This window comes from Crinia signifera, chromosome 3 (genome assembly GCF_055691185.1).
Source record: "Crinia signifera chromosome 3, ASM5569118v1, whole genome shotgun sequence".
In the NCBI taxonomy this organism is placed as follows: domain Eukaryota; kingdom Metazoa; phylum Chordata; class Amphibia; order Anura; family Myobatrachidae; genus Crinia; species Crinia signifera.
The window spans coordinates 210,408,193-210,432,462 of NC_139219.1; the positions used below are offsets into that span (position 1 = coordinate 210,408,193).

General features: G+C 44.8%; 1 protein-coding gene across 1 annotated transcript; it reads left to right on the forward strand.

Moving 5' to 3' along the window:
* The first annotated feature begins 16,277 nt into the window (after positions 1-16,277).
* Positions 16,278-18,021, forward strand: LOC146064165 (uncharacterized). Its single transcript, XM_083177356.1, has 2 exons — positions 16,278-16,478; positions 17,395-18,021. Exons 1-2 carry the CDS (start codon positions 16,296-16,298, stop codon positions 17,938-17,940), a joined length of 729 nt encoding a protein of 242 aa, XP_083033482.1. The 5' UTR covers positions 16,278-16,295; the 3' UTR covers positions 17,941-18,021.
* Positions 18,022-24,270: the final 6,249 nt, after the last annotated feature.

A 24,270-nucleotide genomic window follows, 5' to 3' on the forward strand; every position in this document is an offset into this window, starting at 1 on the left:
AATCAGCTGTGCGACATAACAAACTGTACCTAAATAAGTCAGTAATGAGGCATTACATCTACTTACCACTGCCTGCCAGCTCCACACCCATTTTAGGCTCCACGTTGCTGGGTGGTGGGTAGTTGGGTAGGGGTAGGGCTGGGTCATCATGACCAGGGTAGATGGGTGGGGAAGGAAGGGAGAATAAGGAGGTTGGTGAGTGGCTAGGGGGAGGGGTGTGTGTAGGGGGAGTGGAGTTGAAGTGTTCCGCCTCATGGCGGCCCTCCTCCTCCTCCTTCACCTCCACCTCCACCTGCCCCACCATCCCAACGTGGCAGTGGCCGAGGAGCTGCTGCACGTGGCAAGGGCCCTACCACAGCCAAAAAGTCCCGCAAATGAACTTGGCTCCGCATTAATCTCCACCCTTATGTCTTCCCAAATCTTTCATTTAGCTGTGTGTGTCAGCTTCCTGTGTGCAACCCAATCCCGTGCACAGGGTACCCACATTTGCCCTCGGTTCGAATGTTTTGTTTGGTTCCCCTGTTGCCCTCTTTCGGCTACCATTACTGTCTGCTGTACTTGAAGTGTTGGTGCTATACTTTTCTTGTGAAGCCACCTGATGTGTTCTTAATGATTCTGCTGTGGCTATGTATGCAAAGAAGACATTTGTGAAAAAATGCATAGATTTGTGTGTTTTGTAATGGTCCATTTAAGCTGCAATGGTTCCAATTGAAGCAATGAAAAGAGTGTAATTAATGAGCAATGAGTAAAGGAGTGGATTGTATTGTGTTCAGCTGACATTGGTTCAGGTGCGAGTGTACTGATTGGGCATTCCGAATGCCTAGCGCATGACCGAGTGGTGTCCGCAAAGCAATACTTGCTTATGGAGACCGCATATTTCCTGCCTTTTGGTTCGTTTGCAGTCGGTGTTCTGTCCGAATGCACGCCTACCAGAATTAGTGCACTCCCTCGTGTACACCCATGTTTACGCCCAGTTTAGCCCACTTTGAAACTATGCCCCTGTGTACTTCCGAATGACGCCCATATTTTCCAAGTGAATGCGGTGCACATTTCTGTACAGTATTAGTAAGAACGAGTACGGAGACCGTGCGTGGCACATGCGCATAGCGTTGCCCACGCATGCGCAGACGGCTAAAAAACGCCATCCAAAAGAATTCAGAAAATTACGCATCGACCAAAATAAGGCCCATTGTCACAATTGGCCATTATATTCTACACATATCAAATATATATCCCCAGGGAAATAAAGATGGCTCCAAATTTGGCCAGATTTTATACAAATCTTATGGGTTTCGTAAGCGATGTTAGTTGCCAGGGGTTGCTTAGTATATGCAGAGGTTAGTACAGACTTGAACCCTCATCTGATTCCTTTGAAAAAGCCGCTGATAGCGCAGAGCAGGCGGGGAAACACGTCAGATACTAAATTACACCTTTCGGATGCTCAGTCACACTCATTGCTGGCAGGTACCCACAGTGGACACGATCTATTATAAAATCAAGACTCCGGATAAAGCTGCACATCTTGGGTGATTCGGCACCAGCGGCTGGGAGAATTGAACACTGATACCGTGTGTCAACATAACAGGTACCTTCCACATAATGTCTGGCCAGACATACAAATAATAACAAAGGATTGCTATACTAACTTTCAAGTCTGTACTAACCTCTTCATGTACTAAGCAACCCCCGGCAACTAACATCGCTTATGAAACCCTGCATAAGAGTTGTATAAAATCTGACAAAATTTGGAGCCATCTTTATTTCCCTGGGGATATATATTTGGTATGTGTAGCATATAATGGGCAATTTTGACAATGTTATAATTCTTTTATGAATTTTTATTAAATAAATTCACTATTTAATTTTACCTCAACCCTTGCGCAGTTCTGCTTTGTTGTGTTTTTTGTGTATCTTATTCTGAGGAGCCCAAGCAAACTCCTCGTAAGAACAGCAGCAATTGTTTGTAGGAACTTTTCATTGTAAAGAGGTTTACTCAGATATATAGCGCCAGACCTTTGGTTTTCTAAAAAAAAAAAGTAGTTGTAAAAGTGGCAAACACCGATCTCCAAAATGTAATTTTGTTGTAGTACAGTTACACATAGGCATGGAACTGAGTTGGTGCTAGCATGTTCAGGGCCCTCCTGAAAATTAAAAATTTGTGACCTGCACCAATGAGAGATGCAATGGGTGTGACGATCCCGGGTTCATGTGTGCATTTACTTTCGCCTGGTGGTCATTTCCGCTTTGAGAAAGGCAGTGTTTACAGCTGTGCACGGTGTTCCAGGGTCACAGTACAGGGGTACAATGGCACCTTTATTACAATAAAGACTAAATCCAACATGTAAACCGTAACCACACTATATGCATAATTATATATATATATATATATATATATATATATATACATACACAGGTAGCATTAACTATAAACAAAGTTATGACTAGACTGCTATAAAAAGGACCACACAAAGCAAAATGACCCCTGTTCCTAGCCAGTCAATACCCCCTCAGGGAATACTTCCATTGGTGACTCCTGCAGGATGTTGGTCGCTGGAAGGGCGATGATTTCTGTCTTGCTGATCTCAGCCGTGAGGCCTGTGTGAATTCCCTTGTCTCCTGTGAGTAGGGTACACTGGAAAGTCACCCAGTTCCGGCTGGCCCACAAGCAGGGTACTTGCGATAGCTCTGGTGGGGGCAATAGGCTTGGCTGCGTTCCCATCTACCAGCATCAGACAGACAGGCTTGGTTCCTGGCAGCCGCCTGTCTCCTCTGCAATTTCTTAACTCAACTAATCCCCAAACCTTGTGCGAGACCTCTTGAAAACTTCCAAACTCCCAGGATTCTCTGCTCACCTGGTGACATTGCAAAATGTCCTGATTGGTGGGATTTCAATCCTGCTTTTTAGAAAGTGTCTCAGAGCAGTATGGAGACCCCCTGTGGCTTGGAGCCCTTGAGTCTGGAAATAGCTCTGCTACAACAAAGGCCAGGTATCTATGCCATAACAGACACATATCAGGCTCAGGGGTATATGCCCTGATAGGCACAACACTTCTAAAAAAATTAGGGACTATTTCCCACTGCAGCCATACATCTGGTATCTAATAATGTAATGTTATATTACTATAGAGCACACAGTCCTGTGGATGGCTTTATTAGTGTGAGAGGCATGGCTCCCATGAGACTGCAGGCATTGGGAAAAATGCAGTTATCTCAGGTAAGAGAGTGTCTGTGTCTCTGGGCTATATTTAGGAATTTTGGGGGTGTCTACCCCCTGATGATCCAGGTGGGGGTGCCTAGAGGGGGATCATCTCAATGGGTGACACTAGGGATAGGCAGTGGGTGACAGTTAATAGGTGACAGTCAGTGATGACACTGGGGACAGACAGTGGATGACAGTCAGTATGTGGTGCTGGGGATAGATAGTTGGTAATACTGAGGAGGGGCAGTGGGTGGCAGTCAACAGGTGACAGGCAATGGGTGATGCTTGGAAGAGGCAGTGGGTAACAGTCAACAGGTGAAAGGCAGTTGGTGACATTGGGGAGAGGCAGATAGTAGATCCAACAAGAGAAATAAAATATCAAAATATCACTGTGACCATATCTATATTGGACCTGCTGGTCACCAATTCATCCTTATCTGAGGTGCTCAGTAGAATGTAGATTATATAAAGCATAAAACTAGAACATTATTTTGTAATGAGGCAATCAATAGTGCATTTAAGTTTAGAAAATAATTTGTCAGTAAATAGTCATCCCAGATTATTGTACTAGAAATAGTACATTTACTAGCAGCCACTCTTATTTATCATACAGATAAAGAAATTCTTATGAAGAAATAGCATATATCCTTTTGGATATAATGATCACATCACTCCAATAATGATAACTTCCCAGTATCCTCTTTTATAATTAGTCCTAACTCAAGATCAGCTTGATTCAGAAAATGTTTTTCTATCTGCTGATTTTCAGGACTGTATGTCATAGGAAGAACCTCATTTAAACTACTCAATGGTGTAGCTATATATACACTGCCAACTTTATCATTTGCTTAAGGGTTTGATTAAACCTTTCTAGCAGGCCATCTGTTTGTGGGTGGTACACTGTTGTAATTCTGTCTACTTTTAACAACCAGCATAAATACTTCCTAGTTAAGAAACAAAAGGATTACCTTGGTCCGTTAAGAACTCTTTCGCTATTCCTCAAGCAGGTATACAGATGGAGCCACTCTCGTTAGAGCGGTTCCCATTGCGATGATCACCAGCCACCAGCCCTTGCTGTGCGCCAGAATGGGGCATGCGAGATTAAGTGAGACAGGTTCCCATCCGCCAGCCCGTCCACCGCCAGTGCTCACCAGCTAGTGAGATCTGGTGAGCGCTCGTCAATAATGAGGGCAGCTCCATATGTACATGGTTAGTAGCTCTTTGGCCTCTGGCCCCAGAGTGGCATCAGCGGCTGTCTGTCAGAGTCATGCCAGGTAACTAGTTCCTGCAGCAACGGAAAGTCACCACCCAGAATTAATGGATAAGGTGGTCTGGATGTCACTGCAACTACCACCTTTAATGCGTGGCCCTTTATGGTCAGGGGTAAGTACACTTGTGGACATGAATGCACAACACTCTGACAGGAGGCAGGACCTTGTCAGCGCCTAGAGGGACCATGTTGGCAGCAACAATGGTGAGCTTTCTACCAGTATCCACCAATGCCAAGCTCTCCCTACCTTCCACCTGCACTCGCACCATGAGCAGGGTGGACTCTGCTTGGGATACCCCTGCAGCAGCCATACTGACCATCGGCCGAACAGCTTTGCCTGCAGTGCAATCTATCAGCTCTTGCTGTTTTGGGCACATGACCAGGCTTGTCACATTCAAAGCACACTAAGGGAGGTGGTGCCTTTGGTTTAACCAGAAATGAAAAAAATGTGACCTTGTAAGTCACACAGTAGTGCTGGTATAACTGGTGGTCAGTATACCAGTGCTACTGCTGGTACACAAGCAGTGGCGTAGCTACGTTTTGGGCGCCCCCCCGCCATTAGGGGGGGCGCCCCCCCTCGCCGCCGCCCCTCCAAGCAACCCAACCCCCCTGCCCTGCCGCCCCGCCTCCTCGCCGCCTATGCAAACACCCCCCCCCAATCCCCCACAGCCTTACCTATCGCGCTGGTCCCGGCGGCTCCGTTCTTCTGCTGAGGACCACCACAAAATGGCCGCCCCCATACAGCAGACAGTTTCAGAGAACTGTGTGCTATATGGGGGCGGCCATTTTGTGGTGGTCCTCAGCAGAAGAACGGAGCCACCGGGACCAGCGCGATAGGTAAGTGACAGTCTGCGGGGGATTGTGGGGGGTTAACTATAGCACCGCAGCCCCCAGCGCCCCCACATGCACAGTGCCCCCCCACGGTGGCGGGGGCTGCAGTGCTATAGTTACGCCGCTGTACACAAGCTCTGATTGGCTCACCAACTGGTACTGCATTTTAATTGGCTGCCAGTGTCCTGCATTGAAAAAGCATGTGCTTCGGTACCTGCTGAGTGAGGACCGAGCAGTAAGATAAGTGAGAGGGGGAGATGGGAGGGAACTGACAGCTCCTGAGGGGAGATGGGACCACACTGACAGCTTGGGTTGGGGGGTGGGGGAGCGCACTGACAGCTCCAGGAGTATGGGTGGGGCCCAGACCTGAAATCAGCCCCGGGCCCCAAAATTCCTAGAGGCAGCCCTTCTGGCACAAATATTGATCTGGGGTTATTCAGCTTTCCAACTGTCAGGTGCCGCTCAATCACCACTGCCAGCTCCTCAAATCTCTGGAGGTCTAACACCTGCATAGCCTGGTCCATTGCAACTATGCCCACAATCCTGACTGCAGAGTTTCCATCCAGCTGCAGCCAGGCCCTTGCCAGCCGGGCTAGTGTGGCCAGCTAAATACTGGGAGGCTCAGAGCCCTCCAGCCACTAGAATTCCTGGGCTGGACCCCATCACTCCAATCCTGGCAAGTATAGCCTTCTTAAGGCCAGATTATGAACATGTCTCAGCCACAGTCATATCCACTTATGCTCACTGTGCCTCTGATATTAAACAGGGGGCCATCCTGTCATACTATTCTTCTTCAGCCCATCCCAAATGCATGGCCATGTGCTGAAATGTGCAAAGGAATGCATTTAACTCATCGTGTAACATTTTAATTTGAGTTTGCTGGCTCTGCATCTGAGCTTGATGTTTAGCAATCAGATCCTGTGGCCCTGCATGTATCTTCTGGACCTTGGCTTGTTGCCCATCATATATCATCTGGACCTGAGTCTGCTGCCCAGCTGCCCGTTCAGCAAACTTTTTGAGTATTTCCTCCATATTGCCCTGTGCTTCCCCGTAAAGGACCAACCTAGGAGGTTTAATATAACATGCCAGACTTATAACACAGTTCAAGCCAACACCCGCCTAATTTACTGACCACAAAACACAAACTACAAACGGTAGGTCACTGATGGAGTGACCCATTAAGACTGCCTGCCTTTTAACTGCAAGCACAGATGGGTTGGTCTGGCTAACCAACTCACTAAGGGCCTTATTCTAGTTGACTCTTTCTGACAAAATCCTTCTTAGATGGACAAAACGATGTGCACTGCAGGTGGGGCAGATGTTACTTGTGCAGAGTGAGTTGGATTTGGGGGGAGTTTTACTTCAAAGTAAGATCTATATTGCAGTGTAAAAATAAAGCAACCAGTATTTACCCTGCACAGAAACAAAATAACTCACCCAAATCTAATTCTCTCTGCACAAGTTACATCTGCCCCACCTGCAGTGCACATGGTTTTGTCCATCTAAAGGTACCCATACACTAGTAAGATTTATCTTCAGATCTGGCTGGTTGGAACAAAAACATGGTTATGGATGAGTGACAGTTTGTCAGTCTTCCAGCATTTCCAAGCAAATGGTCAATTGACATTTGCTCTCATCCATAACCATGTTTTTGTTCCAACCAGCCAGATCTGAAGATAAATCTGCGTGTGTATGGCCACCTTAAGAAGGATTTGTCAGAAAGAGTGAACTGGAATAAGGCCCACTGTGTATTGTCACAATTGGTGGAGAATGAGAGTAGGACACATCAGCTGGACACTACACACAGAAGACTTATGTTGGTAAGCTGCTCAATCCGACGTCTGTCATACCCAGTATTAGGGACCCCCAGTGACAGATGCCTTGACGTACGGCCTGGGGGCTTAGCCCTATATCTGCAGATATATGCAACCAAGATCTCTGTATTATCTGATTAGTATGTAGATATCTCTCACTCAGTGTGCAATTGGGATACAAAATGTTGTTTTCCTAACCAGAATTACCCCTCCCTTTTGGCACCTGAGTGACAGACTTCTGATTGAGCAGCTTACCAACAAAAGTGTTGTGCAGTTGAGAGAGGCATAGATGGGTCAGCATTAGGAGGGATTGCTGACACCTGAGTGCCATTGGAGAAGCCAGGGGTAGCTCCAGGTAAGCTGGCTCTCAGATGTTGTAGGCCATTATCATGTGGGCTTACACTGGGCTATTAAGCCCAGACATATATGTTATTGCTAATGGGATGGGTTTGGGAGTGTGGTGCCCCCTGTGTTGGTAGGGCTGGTCTGCTCCAGGTTAGCACACCCTAACACTTTATTAACACTTATTTTTTCCTATCACATTGTATATATTTTGTATTTTAATAAGGCCCAGTGATTCAGATGAAGACTTTGTTCTTTATTTTATACTGCAGCATAGCAGGTTAATTCCAAAGGGCAATATATATTACACTATTTACCATGTTAAAAAGTGAACTACTGTATGTTGTCAAGCACACTTTATAAATCAGTCATCACATTAAAGGAATCATACTAGAACTAAAGTATGTTCATACTCACCAAGAAAAAAAACTTTATTATAAATCTATAGTTTGCTAGATGGCATTAGTTCTACTAATACCGAATGAAGGTTATTTATTGTTAATGTTCTATAAAGCAGTGTGATTGGTCTATACTAGTGATGAGCGGGTCCGGATCTCCGAGATCCGGATCCACACGGACGTCCTGAATCCGAATCCGGATCCAGGACGTCCGCGGACTCCCGCGCAGGCCCGGAGCCGAAATCGAGGCCCGACGTCACATTGGTGACGTTGGATTCTCGCGAGATCCGGATTACATAAAAGCCGGGACCCGCCGCCGCCATCTTCATTCTGTGGGGCGACGCAGAGCAGGCAGCAGTGCTGCCAGAGAGGGGGGTTTTATTTATTGCTCCGTGAGGGGGGTTTGCTGGAGCGTTGTGTGTGTCACTGTGCTGCTTGCTGCTAAAGAGCTGCAAGTACAGAGGGGGTTTAATCATTTTTATTGTGCTGCTGGAGAGTGATTTTTTTTTCTATATTGCTGTAGCCTGCTCATCTGTAATTTGTGTCACTGCTGCTGCTACAGAATACTACAGACAGAGGGGGGTTTATTGTACTGCCGCAGAGGGGGTTTTCTTTCTATATTGCTATAGCCTGCTCATCTCTAATTGTGTCACTGCTGCTGCTAGCCTGCTACAGAATACTACAGACAGAGGGGGGTTTAATAATTTTTATTGTGCTGCCAGAGAGGGTTTTTGTGCTGCCTGGCTACCTGTTATATGGTTGTAAACACCTACCAGGCAGTCACCTCTGTTGTTGCCAGTGCCACTACCTTGTACCTACCTCTCAGAGTATATAAAAAAAAATAAAAAAAAAATTAAAAATATATAAAAATATAAAAAAAAATAATTAAGTTGTTGTTGTTGCTGACACCACTGGCTGCCGTTAGATATCGCAGACTCAGTAATTAAATTTTTAACTGTGGTTTGCTGACGCCACTTGTTGTGTTACCTACCAGTGTATCCACTTTTGTATCTTGCTGCTGTTGTCACTGGCTAGTGACAACAACCAGCTGATATCTGGGTATCCAGTTTGCTGCCACCGCTGCCGTTACATATATCGCAGTAAATAACTCCGGTTTGCTGACGCCACTTGTTGTGTTACCTACCAGTGTAACTATCCACAAAATAAATATTGTATCTTGCTGCTGTTGTCACTGGCTAGTGACAACCAGCTGATATCTGGGTATCCAGTTTGCTGCCACCGCTGCCGTTACATATATCGCAGTAAATAACTCCGGTTTGCTGACGCCACTTGTTGTGTTACCTACCAGTGTAACTATCCACAAAATAAATATTGTATCTTGCTGCTGTTGTCACTGGCTATATATAGTCCACTGGTGCTGCACTGCTGCCTGCACTGAATCTGCCAGTCTGGTGGTCTGTGGTCTGGGGCTCACAGCCTAATAAATAATAATGCCCTATATCTTATCTAGTTACCTGTGTGGTCTGGGGCTTACTGGCTAATAAATAATTAAATATTGCCTGCCTAATAAATAATTAAATACTGCCGTATATCTCTACCTTTGTGATCTGGGGCTCACTGGCTATACTGCCGTATATACCGTCTGATCTGGGGCTCACTGGCTAATAAATAATTAAATACTGCCGTATATCTCTACCTTTGTGGTCTGGGGCTCACTGGCTATACTGCCGTATGTACCGTCTGGTCTGGGGCTCACTGCCTAATAAATAATTAAATACTGCCGTATATCTCTACCTTTGTGGTCTGGGGCTCACTGCCTAATACTGATGTATCTGTATAACTGCCTGCTGGTGCATACCCACTGACATATATTAATTGCACTCCAGTGGCGCTGTTCTGTGACATAACTCCGCTGCAGTGCCACTCTTACATGAGCCACGTGTTTGGGCCGCACACTTGTGTGGCTTAGCATAGTTATCCAGCTACCTCGGTGCAACCTTTTGTCCTAAAAACAATATTGTAAGGTGTGAGCTGTTCAGAATAGACTGTAAATGAGTGGAAATGAATGTTATTGAGGTTAATATAGCGTAGGAGCAAAAAAAACACCCAAATTCTGCGATTTTAGCAGTTTTTATGCTTTTTAACAAAAAAATCAGAACCCAAAACCCAAAAAATCCAAACACAAAACACTTAGGAGGTGTTTTGCCAAAACCCATTAGAACCCAAAACCTCAAGGTAATCAGAACCCAAAACCCAAAACCCAAAACCTGAAAAGTGGCCGGTGCACATCTCTAGTCTATACCAATTTAAATAACCCCCCCATGCTGTAGATATTGCACAAGAGCAAGATGGATGCCAAGGTGTCATGCTGGAGGGAGAGGCTCAAGAAAAGATGGAAGGAGGAGAGGATACCAAATAAATAAATTACAAGATAATGTTGCAGATAGTGGTATGGAGGAAAACAAGAGAGAAATTAAAAGAGTCACATCCATGTCACCTGCATTGACCAGCTATATAAATTCAGTTGAAATTGGTAATAAGAGAAAAAATGTACAATACCAACACCAAAAAGATGGTCTGACTTAAACCATCAAAGAAAACTCCAAGTTAAAGAAAATGTGGGAAAGTGTGGATAAGGAGAAGAAAATCAGACCCCCATAAAGTGGTGACAGTACAGTAGATGAGAAACTTTTTTAAGCACTGCTTCAATAATTTGGGTGAAGAAAAACCATGCAACATCCTAAAAAATTTGAAACATTCAAAAAAGTTTTCCACATGCATATTATTTATATGAACAAATATTAGAAGGGTACCATGTCAAAAAAACACTTACAATAAACCTACTGTATATTGTTCATTTATTATGGTTACCATTTGAGGATTGTTATGTGCCATGACTATTATGTTTTGGCTGTATTCCATATTTTACTGGGGTATGGGTCATTAAGTTGACAGTGTCTATTGGTCGACAGTCAAAAGTTTGAAACATGATAAAGGTCGACATGCATTTGGTTGACATGGTCAAAATGTCATTATAAGCAAAATGTCGACCTGGAAAATGGTCGACATGATTTTTTGGGTGCCTATGTTGACATACTGTATACGTGTGCCATGGGAGCACACTTTGGGCATGGTGCCTCGCTGTGCTCCGCACACTATTATATTCTCCCTCTATGCCCACTTGTATGGTAAAGGGCAGTATTCAATGAGAATTTTCTCCGTGCATGGTGAGAGGTTTTTTTCTCTCGCCATGCACTCGTCGTGTTTTTACGGAGATTCTCCATGTTTGGAGATTCTCCGTCATGGGTCTTTAGACACTATTCAATGTCGCAGGGGCTCGTTGCCCCTCACGGCGAATCTTAACCCCTGCAGCGGATGAGCGTCCGCTGCAGGGAGCCGTGGGGTGGGGGCAGGCAGGGAGATTGAAGTCTCCCTGCCTGCCCCAGAACGTATGTGGAGGGAGGAGTGCTCCCCGGGACCCAGACAGCACAAGCTGCCCCCCCCCCCAGAGCCAGCAGGGGACCGGGTATATTCACTGCTCCCGATCGTGCATATGCAATGATCGGGTGCAATGAATATATGAATATCTAATAAGCGGCTCTCGGCTCCGGTCCCCTGATGGCTATTATGTGTAAAAAAAATTAAATAAAAACTTTTATTTTAAAAGTTCACATTCCACTTCTCCATGAAAAGATGGAGAATTTCTACATGGAGAGACACGGCGAAAATCACTTAGAAAGACGGCGAAAATATCACATTGAATAGGGTGGTTCACTTTTTGAGACCAAAATTCTCCGTCCAACGCGAAAAAAGCACAAATTCGCCATAAAACACGGCAAATTTTTCTCATTGAATACTGCCCAAAGTATGAATAAATCGTTTAAAAAAAACAAAAAATCATGAAAAACTAATTAAATAGTTTTTTCCATGTCAACCTTTAGTTGGGCAGATCTTTTAACCATGGGTATGTATAGGGCAAGAAACAAAAAGAAAACTCTGCGTGGCCGCACACTTGCCAGGAAATAAACAATTATTTAATTGCTAAAATTATTCATTTATTAGGTATTCATTAAAAAGAAGATACATTAGAGTTATATAGATACGTTACCAGCGGAAACTAAACAACAAATCCATAAATGTTTCCGCACGACTCTCTGGTACGAAACCAGAATACTTTTACAAGACCCACCAATTGTGTACTCATAAAAGGAGGTGAATAACTTGGACACGCATGGCTCCCCTCCCCCCCCCCTTTTCTTCTTTTTTTCTTTCTTTTTTTGTTTCCCTTTCTCCCTGCTTTTAAACTTATTTAATTATATTATATTATATTATATTTAACGATATTAGTTACCTCTTTTTCATTTGATTAAGAACAACAAGATGTAAACATTGTAAAACGACAAGATGATTCTTCTAACTTTAAGGAAAAAAAACAGCCAATCACACCAAGGTCTCAATTATGGATCCTATTTATTGAAGTTTGTTTTGAACAGAATAACATTTATAGGAACTGATCAGTACACCATATATCTTGTTAAAACATACCCTTTATATGTTCAAAATGTTTTAATATTAATGCACACAATTGACACCTACTGTATACATAATCTTTATTGTTTGATTTTCAAATTCATGGATGCATTCAATAACATGTAATGAATAAGAAAAAATGAAAAATGTTTGCAATATATGATGTTGTTCATGTTATTCCATACTGTAATATTCATCCTTTGCAATAAAAACAATTTATAAAAAAAAAAAAGAAGACACATTCAGAGTCCCAGACCCTTTGATCGGTCCCTGTGCGAAAATATTGTGCATATAAGGCTCCAATATAAATGTTCCTCATTAGTTGTAGAGGTATATAAGACATCATTCAAAAAGGTACAGATGGGGTAGGTCCCATCTTGGCAGGGGATGGCGCTGGCGTCGCCAGCCGCCATCCCCCGCCAGCGCCATGGCGATGGTGAGAAGGGGACGCGCGCGCACGAGAGGCGCGCGCGTCCCCTTCCGACGGCGCTTCCATCCGTTCCCCCGGGTCCCCGCCGGCTTGCCGGTGGTAACCCGGGGTCCCCGCCGCCTGCCCGCATCCCCCCCTAACCCCCCCTAACCCTGTCCGTCTCCCTGAGGCGGAGACGGACAGGGTTTCCGTCGCGCTGGCGACGGAGACTGAGACGCGCGTGCGACGCACGCGCGTCTCAGTGTATTCACTGGCGCGGCTGCTGGCGGGTCGCCAGCGCAGACGTTCTGGCGATCCGCCAGCCAGGATGGGACCTGCCCCATCTGTAGGCATTGAGACCACAGTAGGTAAAATCATGGGTTAATTATACCATTCTCAATTGTATATCTGTGTGTCAGCCACCTTTGTATACTTCCATGTAAAGTACAGTATGTGATAGTCATTGAGGCAGAAGCCAACCAAAACTACTTAACTGCACAAGTTACATCTGCAGTGCACATGGTTTTGTCCATTTGAGAAGGAATTTGCCATTGCGAGTGAACCAGAATAAAGGCCTTTGTCTGCAGTTGCTTTTGCTGGAAGTCATACTCAAATGTTCTGTAACATTATTGTTGCAATCTCTTCATGACATCATATTAAGAGGGCAATCATAAATTAAGAGGGAAATCCAGGAACAGAAGTTTTACTCCTGGAATGGATCATGTTGGGATGTATGCCAATGCACACCAAAACCCTCAGGCTGAAGTACATTTTTAAAGCTCTAATAACTGAAATGGTTAATAGTCTGTGAACTACCTCAGTATCAACATCCCATTATATGTTTTTCACACTTTAGTAAATTCAGATTATAATAATTCATATGTAATTGCCTTTTAGACATAGGTAGAGCTGTTTTTATGTTTTTCTAATTTTCTTAAAATATCAGTTTAGTTTCACGTGAATAATAGTACGAGAAGCATATGCACTCAGGTGATTTAACGATCCTTGCTTGGTCATACTAAACTAACCGTCTGCTATTTTTCATCATAACTTTAAATAAAGGAAGGAATTACTATACAATATTTTGAATAAAAGCCAAAAGAAAACATTAATTCTCTAAATTAATGAAGCTCACTGTAAGAAAGGTCGTTAGTACACCAACTTTACATGGCTCTATAAGCTTTCAGTGCATTTATCAAATTAATCAGATCCGGTTGGTTTAAAAGAAGATGCAATGAGCCTGTCAGGTACAGAGCAGCAACATACAAATATAGGTCTTATATCATGAAGGAATTGCATGGAATGTGGTTGTTAATTAACGGTGTTTATTCTTTCTATATACAGTATTTGAGCACAAACTTCTACCCTGTGATTATTTCTGAAAAAAGGTTACACAAGTATATTTCCTGAGTCGACAAGTAGACAACTCCATTAAGTTTGTGAGATTAGTGAGAGAAAGGGTAAGGGGCCGTACACACCAGGACGATTTGGCATAAAAACCTCCGATTTCGATGGGTCGTACGAGCGTTTTCTATGAATTGGTGCAAAATCGTTTGTTTTAAGCCCACAATTCCGATCCGATGCGCGTACCCGCCGGTCGTAAGTCGGATTGAAGATCCTACCTACTGCAGTAAAGATCTGTCAATCCGACCTCAGATTGGGGGCTGATTGTATGCAGATTGCGAGATGATCGTGTGCACTTGCCTCGTCAGACCGTCGTCAGATCCTGCTTGTTTATACTCATTTCCTGGTCACTCCCTCCGCAGCCATTTTGTGAGACTCGTGGACGGTACAGGATAGCAGTGACGGAGGATCCTGGATCACAGCCAAATTGAAGACAGGTATTTGGACCTTCCCTACCCACCAATGCATTAGCTGCCCACCAATGCATTAGCTGCCCACCGCTGGCCACCAATGCATTAGCTGCCCACCACTGCCCACCAATGCATTAGCTGCCCACCGCTGCCCACCAATGCATTAGCTGCCCACCGCTGCCCACCAATGCATTAGCTGCCCACCGCTGCCCACCAATGCATTAGCTGCCCACCGCTGCCCACCAATGCATTAGCTGCCCACCGCTGGCCACCAATGCATTAGCTGCCCACCGCTGCCCACCAATGCATGAGCTGCCCACCGCTGCCCACCAATGCATTAGCTGCCCACCGCTGCCCACCAATGCATTAGCTGCCCACCGCTGGCCACCAATGCATTAGCTGCCCACCAATGCATTAGCTGCCCACCAATGCATTAGCTGCCCACCGCTGGCCACCAATGCATTAGCTGCCCACCGCTGCCCACCAATGCATTAGCTGCCCACCAATGCATTAGCTGCCCACCGCTGGCCACCGATGCATTAGCTGCCCACCGCTGCCCACCAATGCATTAGCTGCCCACCGCTGGCCACCAATGCATTAGCTGCCCACCAATGCATTAGCTGCCCACCGCTGCCCACCAATGCATTAGCTGCCCACCGCTGGCCACCAATGCATTAGCTGCCCACCAATGCATTAGCTGCCCACCGCTGCCCACCAATGCATTAGCTGCCCACCACTGGCCACCAATGCATTAGCTGCCCACCGCTGCCCACCAATGCATTAGCTGCCCACCAATGCATTAGCTGCCCACCGCTGCCCACCAATGCATTAGCTGCCCACCGCTGCCCACCAATGCATTAGCTGCCCACCGCTGGCCACCAATGCATTAGCTGCCCACCGCTGGCCACCAATGCATTAGCTGCCCACCGCTGCCCACCAATGCATTAGCTGCCCACCGCTGGCCACCAATGCATTAGCTGCCCACCGCTGCCCACCAATGCATTAGCTGCCCACCAATGCATTAGCTGCCCACAAATGCATTAGCTGCCCACCACTGGCCACCAATGCATTAGCTGCCCACCGCTGCCCACCAATGCATTAGCTGGCCACCGCTGCCCACCAATGCATTAGCTGCCCACCAATGCATTAGCTGCGCACCAATTACCCCCCAGTGCATTTGATGCCCACCAATGCAGTGCAGTGATATATCTGTGTGTGTAAATGGTAAATAGCAAAACCACAGCAGGTCATGCTGGAATGTGTAGTTCAACTAAAGCAGGAGTGTCAAGGTTGGCCAACACTGGAATAGATGAAGCTGTGTACACTATCACCTTGTTTACAATAAAAAGGAAACTGGTTGGTGAAACTTTCAACTTTATTGTGATATTAACAAAAGTGAACCTGAAATAAAAGAAGTGTCTTAACAATATATAAACTATAATCATAGGATTTTGAAAAAAATAATTTTTTTTATCTATTTTCTTATAGACATGTCTCAGGCTCTGGCAAAGGAGCGTGACTTCGTCGAAGCATTTATCGACAAATACAGGGAGTACGAATGTCTTTGGAAGACGAAGTCCAAAGACTACAGTAACAAAATTAAAAGAGCAAATGCCCTGGATGAGTTGGCCAATTTCAGCCGTTCATATCACCCTGAAGCCAATGCGGAGTGGGTGCGGAAAAAAATCCAAAATCTCCGCAATGTGTTCCTAAAAGAGCATAAGAAAATGCAGACCACCAAGAGATCTGGTGCCGGAGCCGGCGACGTGTATGAGACCTCCTTGTGGTACTACAATCTCTTAACCTTCACCCTGAGTCAGGAGGCACAGAGGACCGGACTGTACCTCATGGTGGAGAGTGAGGGGGATGAGGTGTTGCAGACTGTGGATGAAAGTTCCCAACCATTGTCGGTAAGTACAGACCCGGTATTGACACATGTCCTTCCTCATTATTTTTTTGGGCCCGGAGAATAGGTTCAGTCCACACATGTCTTAAATGTGGTTCTCCTGCCAATGGACAGCACCCACTCCATTAAAATAGTCCTTGTACTGGTCTCTAACCTGCATGGCGCGTGTAGTCCCCCTATACTGTTGCGCCGGCGTTTCCACAGAGGATATCTGCACTACCTCCTTTGGCTCCTCTGGGACCTCTGGTGGTGCTGGTCCTGTAGGCCTTTGTGGTCTTTCCTTGCGGCGCAGTAAATTGTGCAGGACACAGCACGCCATGACGACCCAGTCTATTTTGTCCACCCTCAGGTTGATGGCAGTATGGAAAATGCGGAAACGGCTTGCCAGGATACCAAACGCACTCTCCACAAGCCGCCGTGCCCTGGAAAGCCTGTAGTTGAAAATTCTTTTGTCGTGGTCCAGGCCCCTTTTGGCATATGGCTTCATGATGTGCTCATGAAGGGCAAATGCGTCGTCTGCCACGAACACAAAATGGAGCCCATGTTTGGTTTCCTGGACCGACGGCAAGTGAAGAGTGTTGGAGGTGAGCCTCTGGTAGAACTTGGTATCCTTCAAAGTTCCACCATCCGAAGCACGCCCATTCCTGCCAACATCCAGGAAGATGAACTCGTAGTTCGCATTAACCACAGCCATTAGAACGATACTAAAGTATCCCTTTTAATTGAAGTAGTAGGAACCACTCTGTGCAGGCTGGTTGATGCGGACGTGTTTGCCATCAATGGCTCCTCCACAATTTGGGAAATTCCATGTCTCTTCAAACTCTGCAGCGATGTTTTGCCAATCCTTCACGCTGGTAGGGAACTGTAGAAATAATAAATAAACTTGATTAATAAATTGAACTTTGTATTTGTTTCCACAGCAACACAGTGCAGAGACAGAACATTCACCGACCCTGGACCTGTCTGGATTGTCGGAGTCTCCAGGAACATCGCAAGGAATATCCACTACACCCACACCGCCACAACAGGCCTGTAAAAAATCGCGCCGCAAGGAAAAGAAAATAGACAACCCAGAGGAGGAATTACTGATACGGGCCGAACAGGTTCTACGTAGGCCTCCCGACCGATTTGATGCTTTCGGGAAATATTTGTCTGACGGCTTACGCCAGCTGAGTCCTACCCAGCAAATGGCCTTTGAACACATAAGCAGCGAGCTATTGTTTTTTGGCCGTTTAGACCGCCTTACATTTGAATGCAACATAGCTGGCCTTCTTCCTTGCCAACAACCACCAGGGCCTACTCCCCCAGCACCCTTACCAGTCCCTTCCACTTTGCCAAATCAATCTCCACCTGTCCAAGCATCCTCCGCACAACCTTCAACTCCAGCCCGCTATACCCACCTGTACACCTCATTATTGCCTGAGTTCACAGGAGAGCAGGACCCTCCGGTTTTACGCGAATTGTAAAACCAATTCTTGCCCTGTTGGTATGGAGCAGTATGACACATGATGCATGAGGCGCAGATAAAGCCGATGCACACGTGGCGCATGGTGCGGAGCAATGGGGCCGGGACCACTGCTTCTGCACTATGCACCGCGTGTGCATGAAGGTACTTTGATTATCTGCGCCACAAGCACTGTGTGTTCTACTGCTCCGTACCTCAAGGCAGAAAAGTGAAATGTTTTATATATTTTTGGACATGTTATTGCACTTTGGAACAGTTTGCAGTTATGCGTATCAATGCGTTCTATTTTTGTACCATTTGTATTTAATCCACAAAAAAAAGGAAAACTAAAAATGTGTGGATGTCAAAGTTTGATTTATTTTAATAAAACATTATATGTTTTCACTACAAGTGTGTGGTGTATTTTTCCTTACCTTGCAATACTCGTGCTGCAGTACCTTCACGATTGCTTTGCAGGTCTCGGGGATGATGAGGCCCAAAGCTTGCGGGGAGATGAGGGATCCAAACTTCAGGTCAGCCAGAGACCGTCCTGTAGCCAGAAACCTCAGGGTCACCACCAGCCGCTCCTCAGCAGGTATAGCCATGCGATACTTGGTATCTTGCTTCTGGATGTGGGGGGTGACGAGACGCAGCAACTCATGGAAGGTGGCATCATCCAAACGTAAGAAATTCCTATAATCATTGGGATTATTCTCACGAATTTCCAGGAGCAGTGGCATGTGAGAACGAGCCTGACGGCTCAGCAGCCACTGCTTGGTCCAGCATGACCTAGCTCTTCTACGCTGGGCCCTCAGCTGCCTCACCCTGAGCACAGCATAGGAAAGCAGAAAATCTTGCTGGTAAGAATCCATCACTGCAGACTGCATAATGGACACAGGAAAAGCACACTTTGTAATGCCAGGCAAAAACAAAGCAGAGCAAACAGCTATGTACAGCGTTCAGCAGGTATACACCAAGCCTCACTAGTCACAAAGCACAAATGCACAGATCTAAAATGGCTGATGTTATTTGTCCCCCACAACTAGTCCTGCCCATTATTTAAATTTCAAAAACGACAGTACTGTGCACACACGATGCACCAAAACGACAGTCGGACGACCATCGCAAACGACTCGCGATCGTTTGACGATCGTAAGTAAAAAAATACACCATCTTATGCAAATCGTGAGTCTGGGCCTGGGGGAGCGCTCCCGAGAAGTTCACAGCAAATCGGTTCACGATCGACGCACGATCGTGATCGTTCTGGTGTGTACGAGGCCTAACCAGTATGTTATATAAAAAAATATTCATGTGATACACAATATACTAAAAAAAAACTTTTGGACTTAAAAAAAAAATTAACAATGATATTGGAGGAATTAATTTACCTAAAAGATTGGCACACAAAGAGATGAAAATTATTTTCAATCTCAAAATGCTTACCCCTACAGGTCTCAATAAGGATTTTGAACTTAATTGCTCTACGAGACGATGCAAAGAAATCGGTTTCCCGGAACCTGAAGTGATGCTACGATGACCCACAAATTAAGTGCATGCCATGGGTACCACTTCCAGTTAAATCCCGAAAGTATTGGAAATTGCAGCCAAACTTTAAACCACAAACACCTGGAGAAGGACTATTAAGTTCTAAGTAAAATGTGGACTAGATCGGATTGGATCGAATTTAATATTGTGTTGCATGTCTTAGTGGTTAGGATTCAATCAGTGTCTGGAAATACAGTAGCTTTTGCTTGTGGTAAAAATGATTGTTACTTGGACCCGTATAAATACAATATAGGTTCTAGTTTATTCCCACAATAAATTCAGAAAAAAATACACTCCCTAATATCGAAATGCGTTGTCAGTAGGAGTCCAGAAGGAGATCCAGAGCGGAACCCTGGAGATTGTATAGCCAGATGGAGGGATGCCTGTGGATTGTAATACCTTGTTACAGTATTTTGTCTACATGTTATTGTGGACTCATCTGAAGGGTGAGAGTCTGGTATACCTCTTTTTGTCATTTTATGCCGACTTCTGCTGTATTGGATATCCTCATTGCGAAATATTATCCATAATAATATTACACAATGGTACACTTTCCATTTTTTTTCTAACTCTCTCTGCACATGTTACATCTGCTCCACCTGCAGTGCACATGGTTTTGCCCATTTTGAGAACAAATTCATACTGCAATCAGATCTGAATAAGGGCCTGATTGTGCAGATCTCTGGGTTTAGAAATAATGAACACAGCATCCCAGGACATGCAGTTCATTAGTAAGTAAATGGCAACAAGTTGCTCAACCCTGGCAGAGTTCGTATACTGTGTTTTTTTTTTTACCTTCCTAAGCATTTAACAAGAAAATATGTCATCAGATGAAGAACATAATGTATTTCAGTGTGCTCTTTTTTGTGTGTTTTTCTCACATGAGAGATAATGCAGCTAGCAACAAGGCCATTTCTTCCATTTCCTTCCATAGTAAATAATGGCTGCCTTCAAGCTGGATCATTAACTACATGTCAAATCTTCACAGCTTTGCAAGCCGTCTAAAGCAACAACTTTCTTGTATTGTGTGCACTGCGTTGATTATGGAAAAAAAATGATTGATGGAATTCACCAAAGGTTACCAAATGCAATATCTAGCTGAGAATAACATTAAAACTTGCTCTGAGGTACATTCCTTCTATACATATTATATCTCAAGCAACACAGTAGTTGTATTGTCTGAATGTGCTTTGCTGCTATAGAACTCATTCCCAATATTACATCATTGCCAAAAATATGCCACTTACAAACAAATGAAAATTACAGTAATATCCAACCAGCATTTATATACATTTCCACATAAACCAGTTCTATTTAACTTTTTTTATCCCAACTTTTCTGTGTATTGCTTGGTCTATTTTTTTTAAATTTTAAATTTTTATTGAAAGTTGTTACACATATAACAAAAATACCACAAATAGAGAGGTAGCCAGAACATCAAGATAACAACACATCTAGCGTAGTCGAATATAGCAGAGGCATATAGACATATAGTACAAGAAGGGTTAATGTATCACTTGCAGATGACAGAGAGCATCACCATATAACAGTTGTAGCACACCAATACCCGAAGGTGCCATTCGGGTATAATCATATAGAAGAATGCATAGTAAGATAGGCTAACAGGAACAAAACCCTCCCATAGCATAGGAAACACTTATTTTGTACCCCAATACAGTATCCATGCAAAACTAAAATATATAAAATAAATCCAGCTACAAAAAAGAAAAGTTAAATAATTATATAAACCACAAAGCAAACCTACCTCATAACCCCCACCCTGTATAACCTGACCCTAATTTAGGCATACTTGGATCCCTTAACTAATCAACCCTTATCCCCACTACCTACTATCTGCCCAATCCCCCCTCCCCCCCGGGGGATTGGGCAGATAGTAGGTGACAAATCGCATGCAATTTATCTTACTGCAAACACTTGTACCATACAATTTATCTGATGGGCTGTACTGAAGGGTGCTATGGAGACAGAAATAAGGGGGAACAAAGGCTGGGGTTCCCCTGTATTTCTATAACCAGCACCAGCCTCTTGGCCCAGTGCTGGTTCCCAAAATATGGGGGATAAAAGTAGAAGGCTCCTCCGTATTTCAGAAACCAGCACCGGACTCAAACAGCCAGCAGTGTCATGCCACAGCCGGTTGACACTTTTTAGATAAGGTCCCCCGGCCAAAGCATGATCCCCTGACTGGTCAGCCCAGGCTGGATTCCTAGGGGTGTGGGGACCCCCCGATAAAGGGGGCCCCCTTCTGGGAACACCAGCCCGGGCTGAATCCAGGGGCTGTCCCTGCCACCCCATGGCTGTGGATGATGGGCGTATGGCATTATAATAAAAAAAAACACATTGGTGGACAGTTGAAGCAGCAGCCTCAGACTTTATCCTGTCTGAGGCTGCTGATCCTGTGCCACAGGATAGGAGGAGGTGGCCTCCCAGCTGCTGCTGCCGCCAGATGGGTGGAGGGAAGAGGGAGATGAGGCAAGCCCTTCTGTGGTGTCTCACAGGCAGGGGTGTGCGCTCCTGATGACCTGTCGACCTGTCATGGGATTTCTCCGACAGCATGTACAACCTAGGACCTTGATGGCTAAACTTGACACTCCAGCTGTTGTTGACCTACACATCCCAGTATGCTCTGCATCAGAATTAACATGGCAAAATAGCAAAACTGGAGCAGGGCATGCTGTAATGTGTAGTTCAACAACAGCAGGGGTATCAAGGTTAGCCATCAAGGACCTAGGAGGTGCGATGCAGCATCACATCTCGTCATGTTCATGCAATCTGGGTACTGTACATGCGATTTATTGCTGAAATCGTCCTAGTGCAGGGGTGACTAACAATATAATGTCAAGCGCTCACCTAATGAGGGTAATAACTGCTGTTGGTAGGTGTGTGAATAAGGTTAGATAACAATTTTGTGTGAATTGAACGTGTTTATTTATATACTTAATTCACACAAAATTGTTATCTAACCTTATTCATTCACACAACCACCAAGAGCATTTATTACCCTCATTAGGTGAGCGCTTGACATTATCTTGTTATTAACCTTCATCCTGAGACTTGACCACTCAGTTGAGCGGCTTCCACCGTTAGGCAGCTTGAGCACTGTAACTATCATCAGTCCATATACATACTGTACTAGTGTATGGAGGCCTTAAGCAGCATGCCCTCCATGTCCCCAATGACCAATGAGTTACAACAACCTTCTTAATAAACTTTCCTAGAAAAGGAAGTTTTATACTGGTCTGTAATTGGTCCTGGAGTCAGGCTCTAAATAAGGTTTCTTTTTTTAAGAAAGTGCTAATAATTGTTGCCTTTAGTGGTTTAGGAAAAATGCCTAAATGCAAAGAGCAGAAAGGATTTTTACAAATTTTGGGCCAATCTGCAGTGGCTGCAGGGCCGGCGGAACCCGCTCAGCGAGGGATGCAAAGCAGGGAGGCGCCGGCCAGCAGAGGCACTCTCGCTGCTCTGCACCCTGCTCCTGTTGGCTGCTGCTGCCTGTGAGATACTGTTACGGCATTGGCAACATGAAGCACCCACCTGCACGCTGGGAAGGGTGAGCGTCTGCAGAGGCAGAAGAAAGCTCCGGAGTTACTGCTAACAGAAGTACTGGCAGGAGCCACTAGATGCCCTCATCTCAGTGTGGAGCTCTGCAGGAGAGAGATGGCCCGGGAGCCTACAGAGGAGCTGGGCTGGCTGAGTGAGTTTGTTTTTATTTGTGTGTCTGTCTATATCTCTATGTTATCTATCTATCTATCTATCTATCTATCTATCTATCTATCTATCTATCTATCTATCTATCTATCGTCTGTCCCTCTCTCTCTGTCTATATCTATCTGTCTGTCTAATATCTTTCTCTGTCTGTCCATCTGTCTAATATCTGTCTGTTTATTTATCTAGCTATCTGATTAACCCCCTCATATGCCGCCCATACACGGTGCAATGTGCACCATGCATTTTAAACTAGATTGCATCGCATCTATTTCAAAACACATAGGATGGGCTCTTGCACCATGTGTTTTGAACTAGATGCAATGCAATCTAGTTCAAAAAGTACCTGCAGCACATACTTCAAGTGCTGAGCCATGTGATGTGTGCGGGAACACGCATCTCATTGCACCACCCCGTCGCACTGTGTATGGGTGGCAATAGTGCTCAGTTATTTAAAATAAGGGGAAAACAGAAGGTTACATAAACATTGAAGCTTAAATATTGGTGCTGATAAGACCAGTGCTGCCCGGATTCTAAAAATATACTCAAATACATGTATATCTGAAGTAACTGAAATAAAACAGAAATACAGAAATAGTGCAATACAGTAAAGTAAAAAAAAAAAAAATGGACTGCTGAATACTTTTTACCCTTAGCTGGGTGAAAATAGGCCTTAAAGGTGATCTTTTAGGATTTCCCTCTGGCAGTGTCTCCTATCGTGTGGTTCCAATTCATGCCGAACATCATATTGGGAAGATACACCTTTAAGGCCTATTTTCACCCAGCTAAGGGTGAGTGCAATAGTATCCACCAGTCCACTTTTTTTTACTTTACTGTATTGCACTATGTATTTCTGTTTTATTTCAGTTACTTAAGATATATGAGTATATTGTTACCATCCGGGCAGCACAGGTCTTATGTATACGACACAGTGTGACATCTGGCAATGCATGCGGAATTATCACCACCAATATTTAAGTTACATTGTTTTAAGTAAATTTGCTGTAATATTAGGCAAGTAGTGGCGGCCCTAACTAAATCCCTGTCAGCAAAACAGGGGGGTTCTCTATTAGTGAGCTGCGAT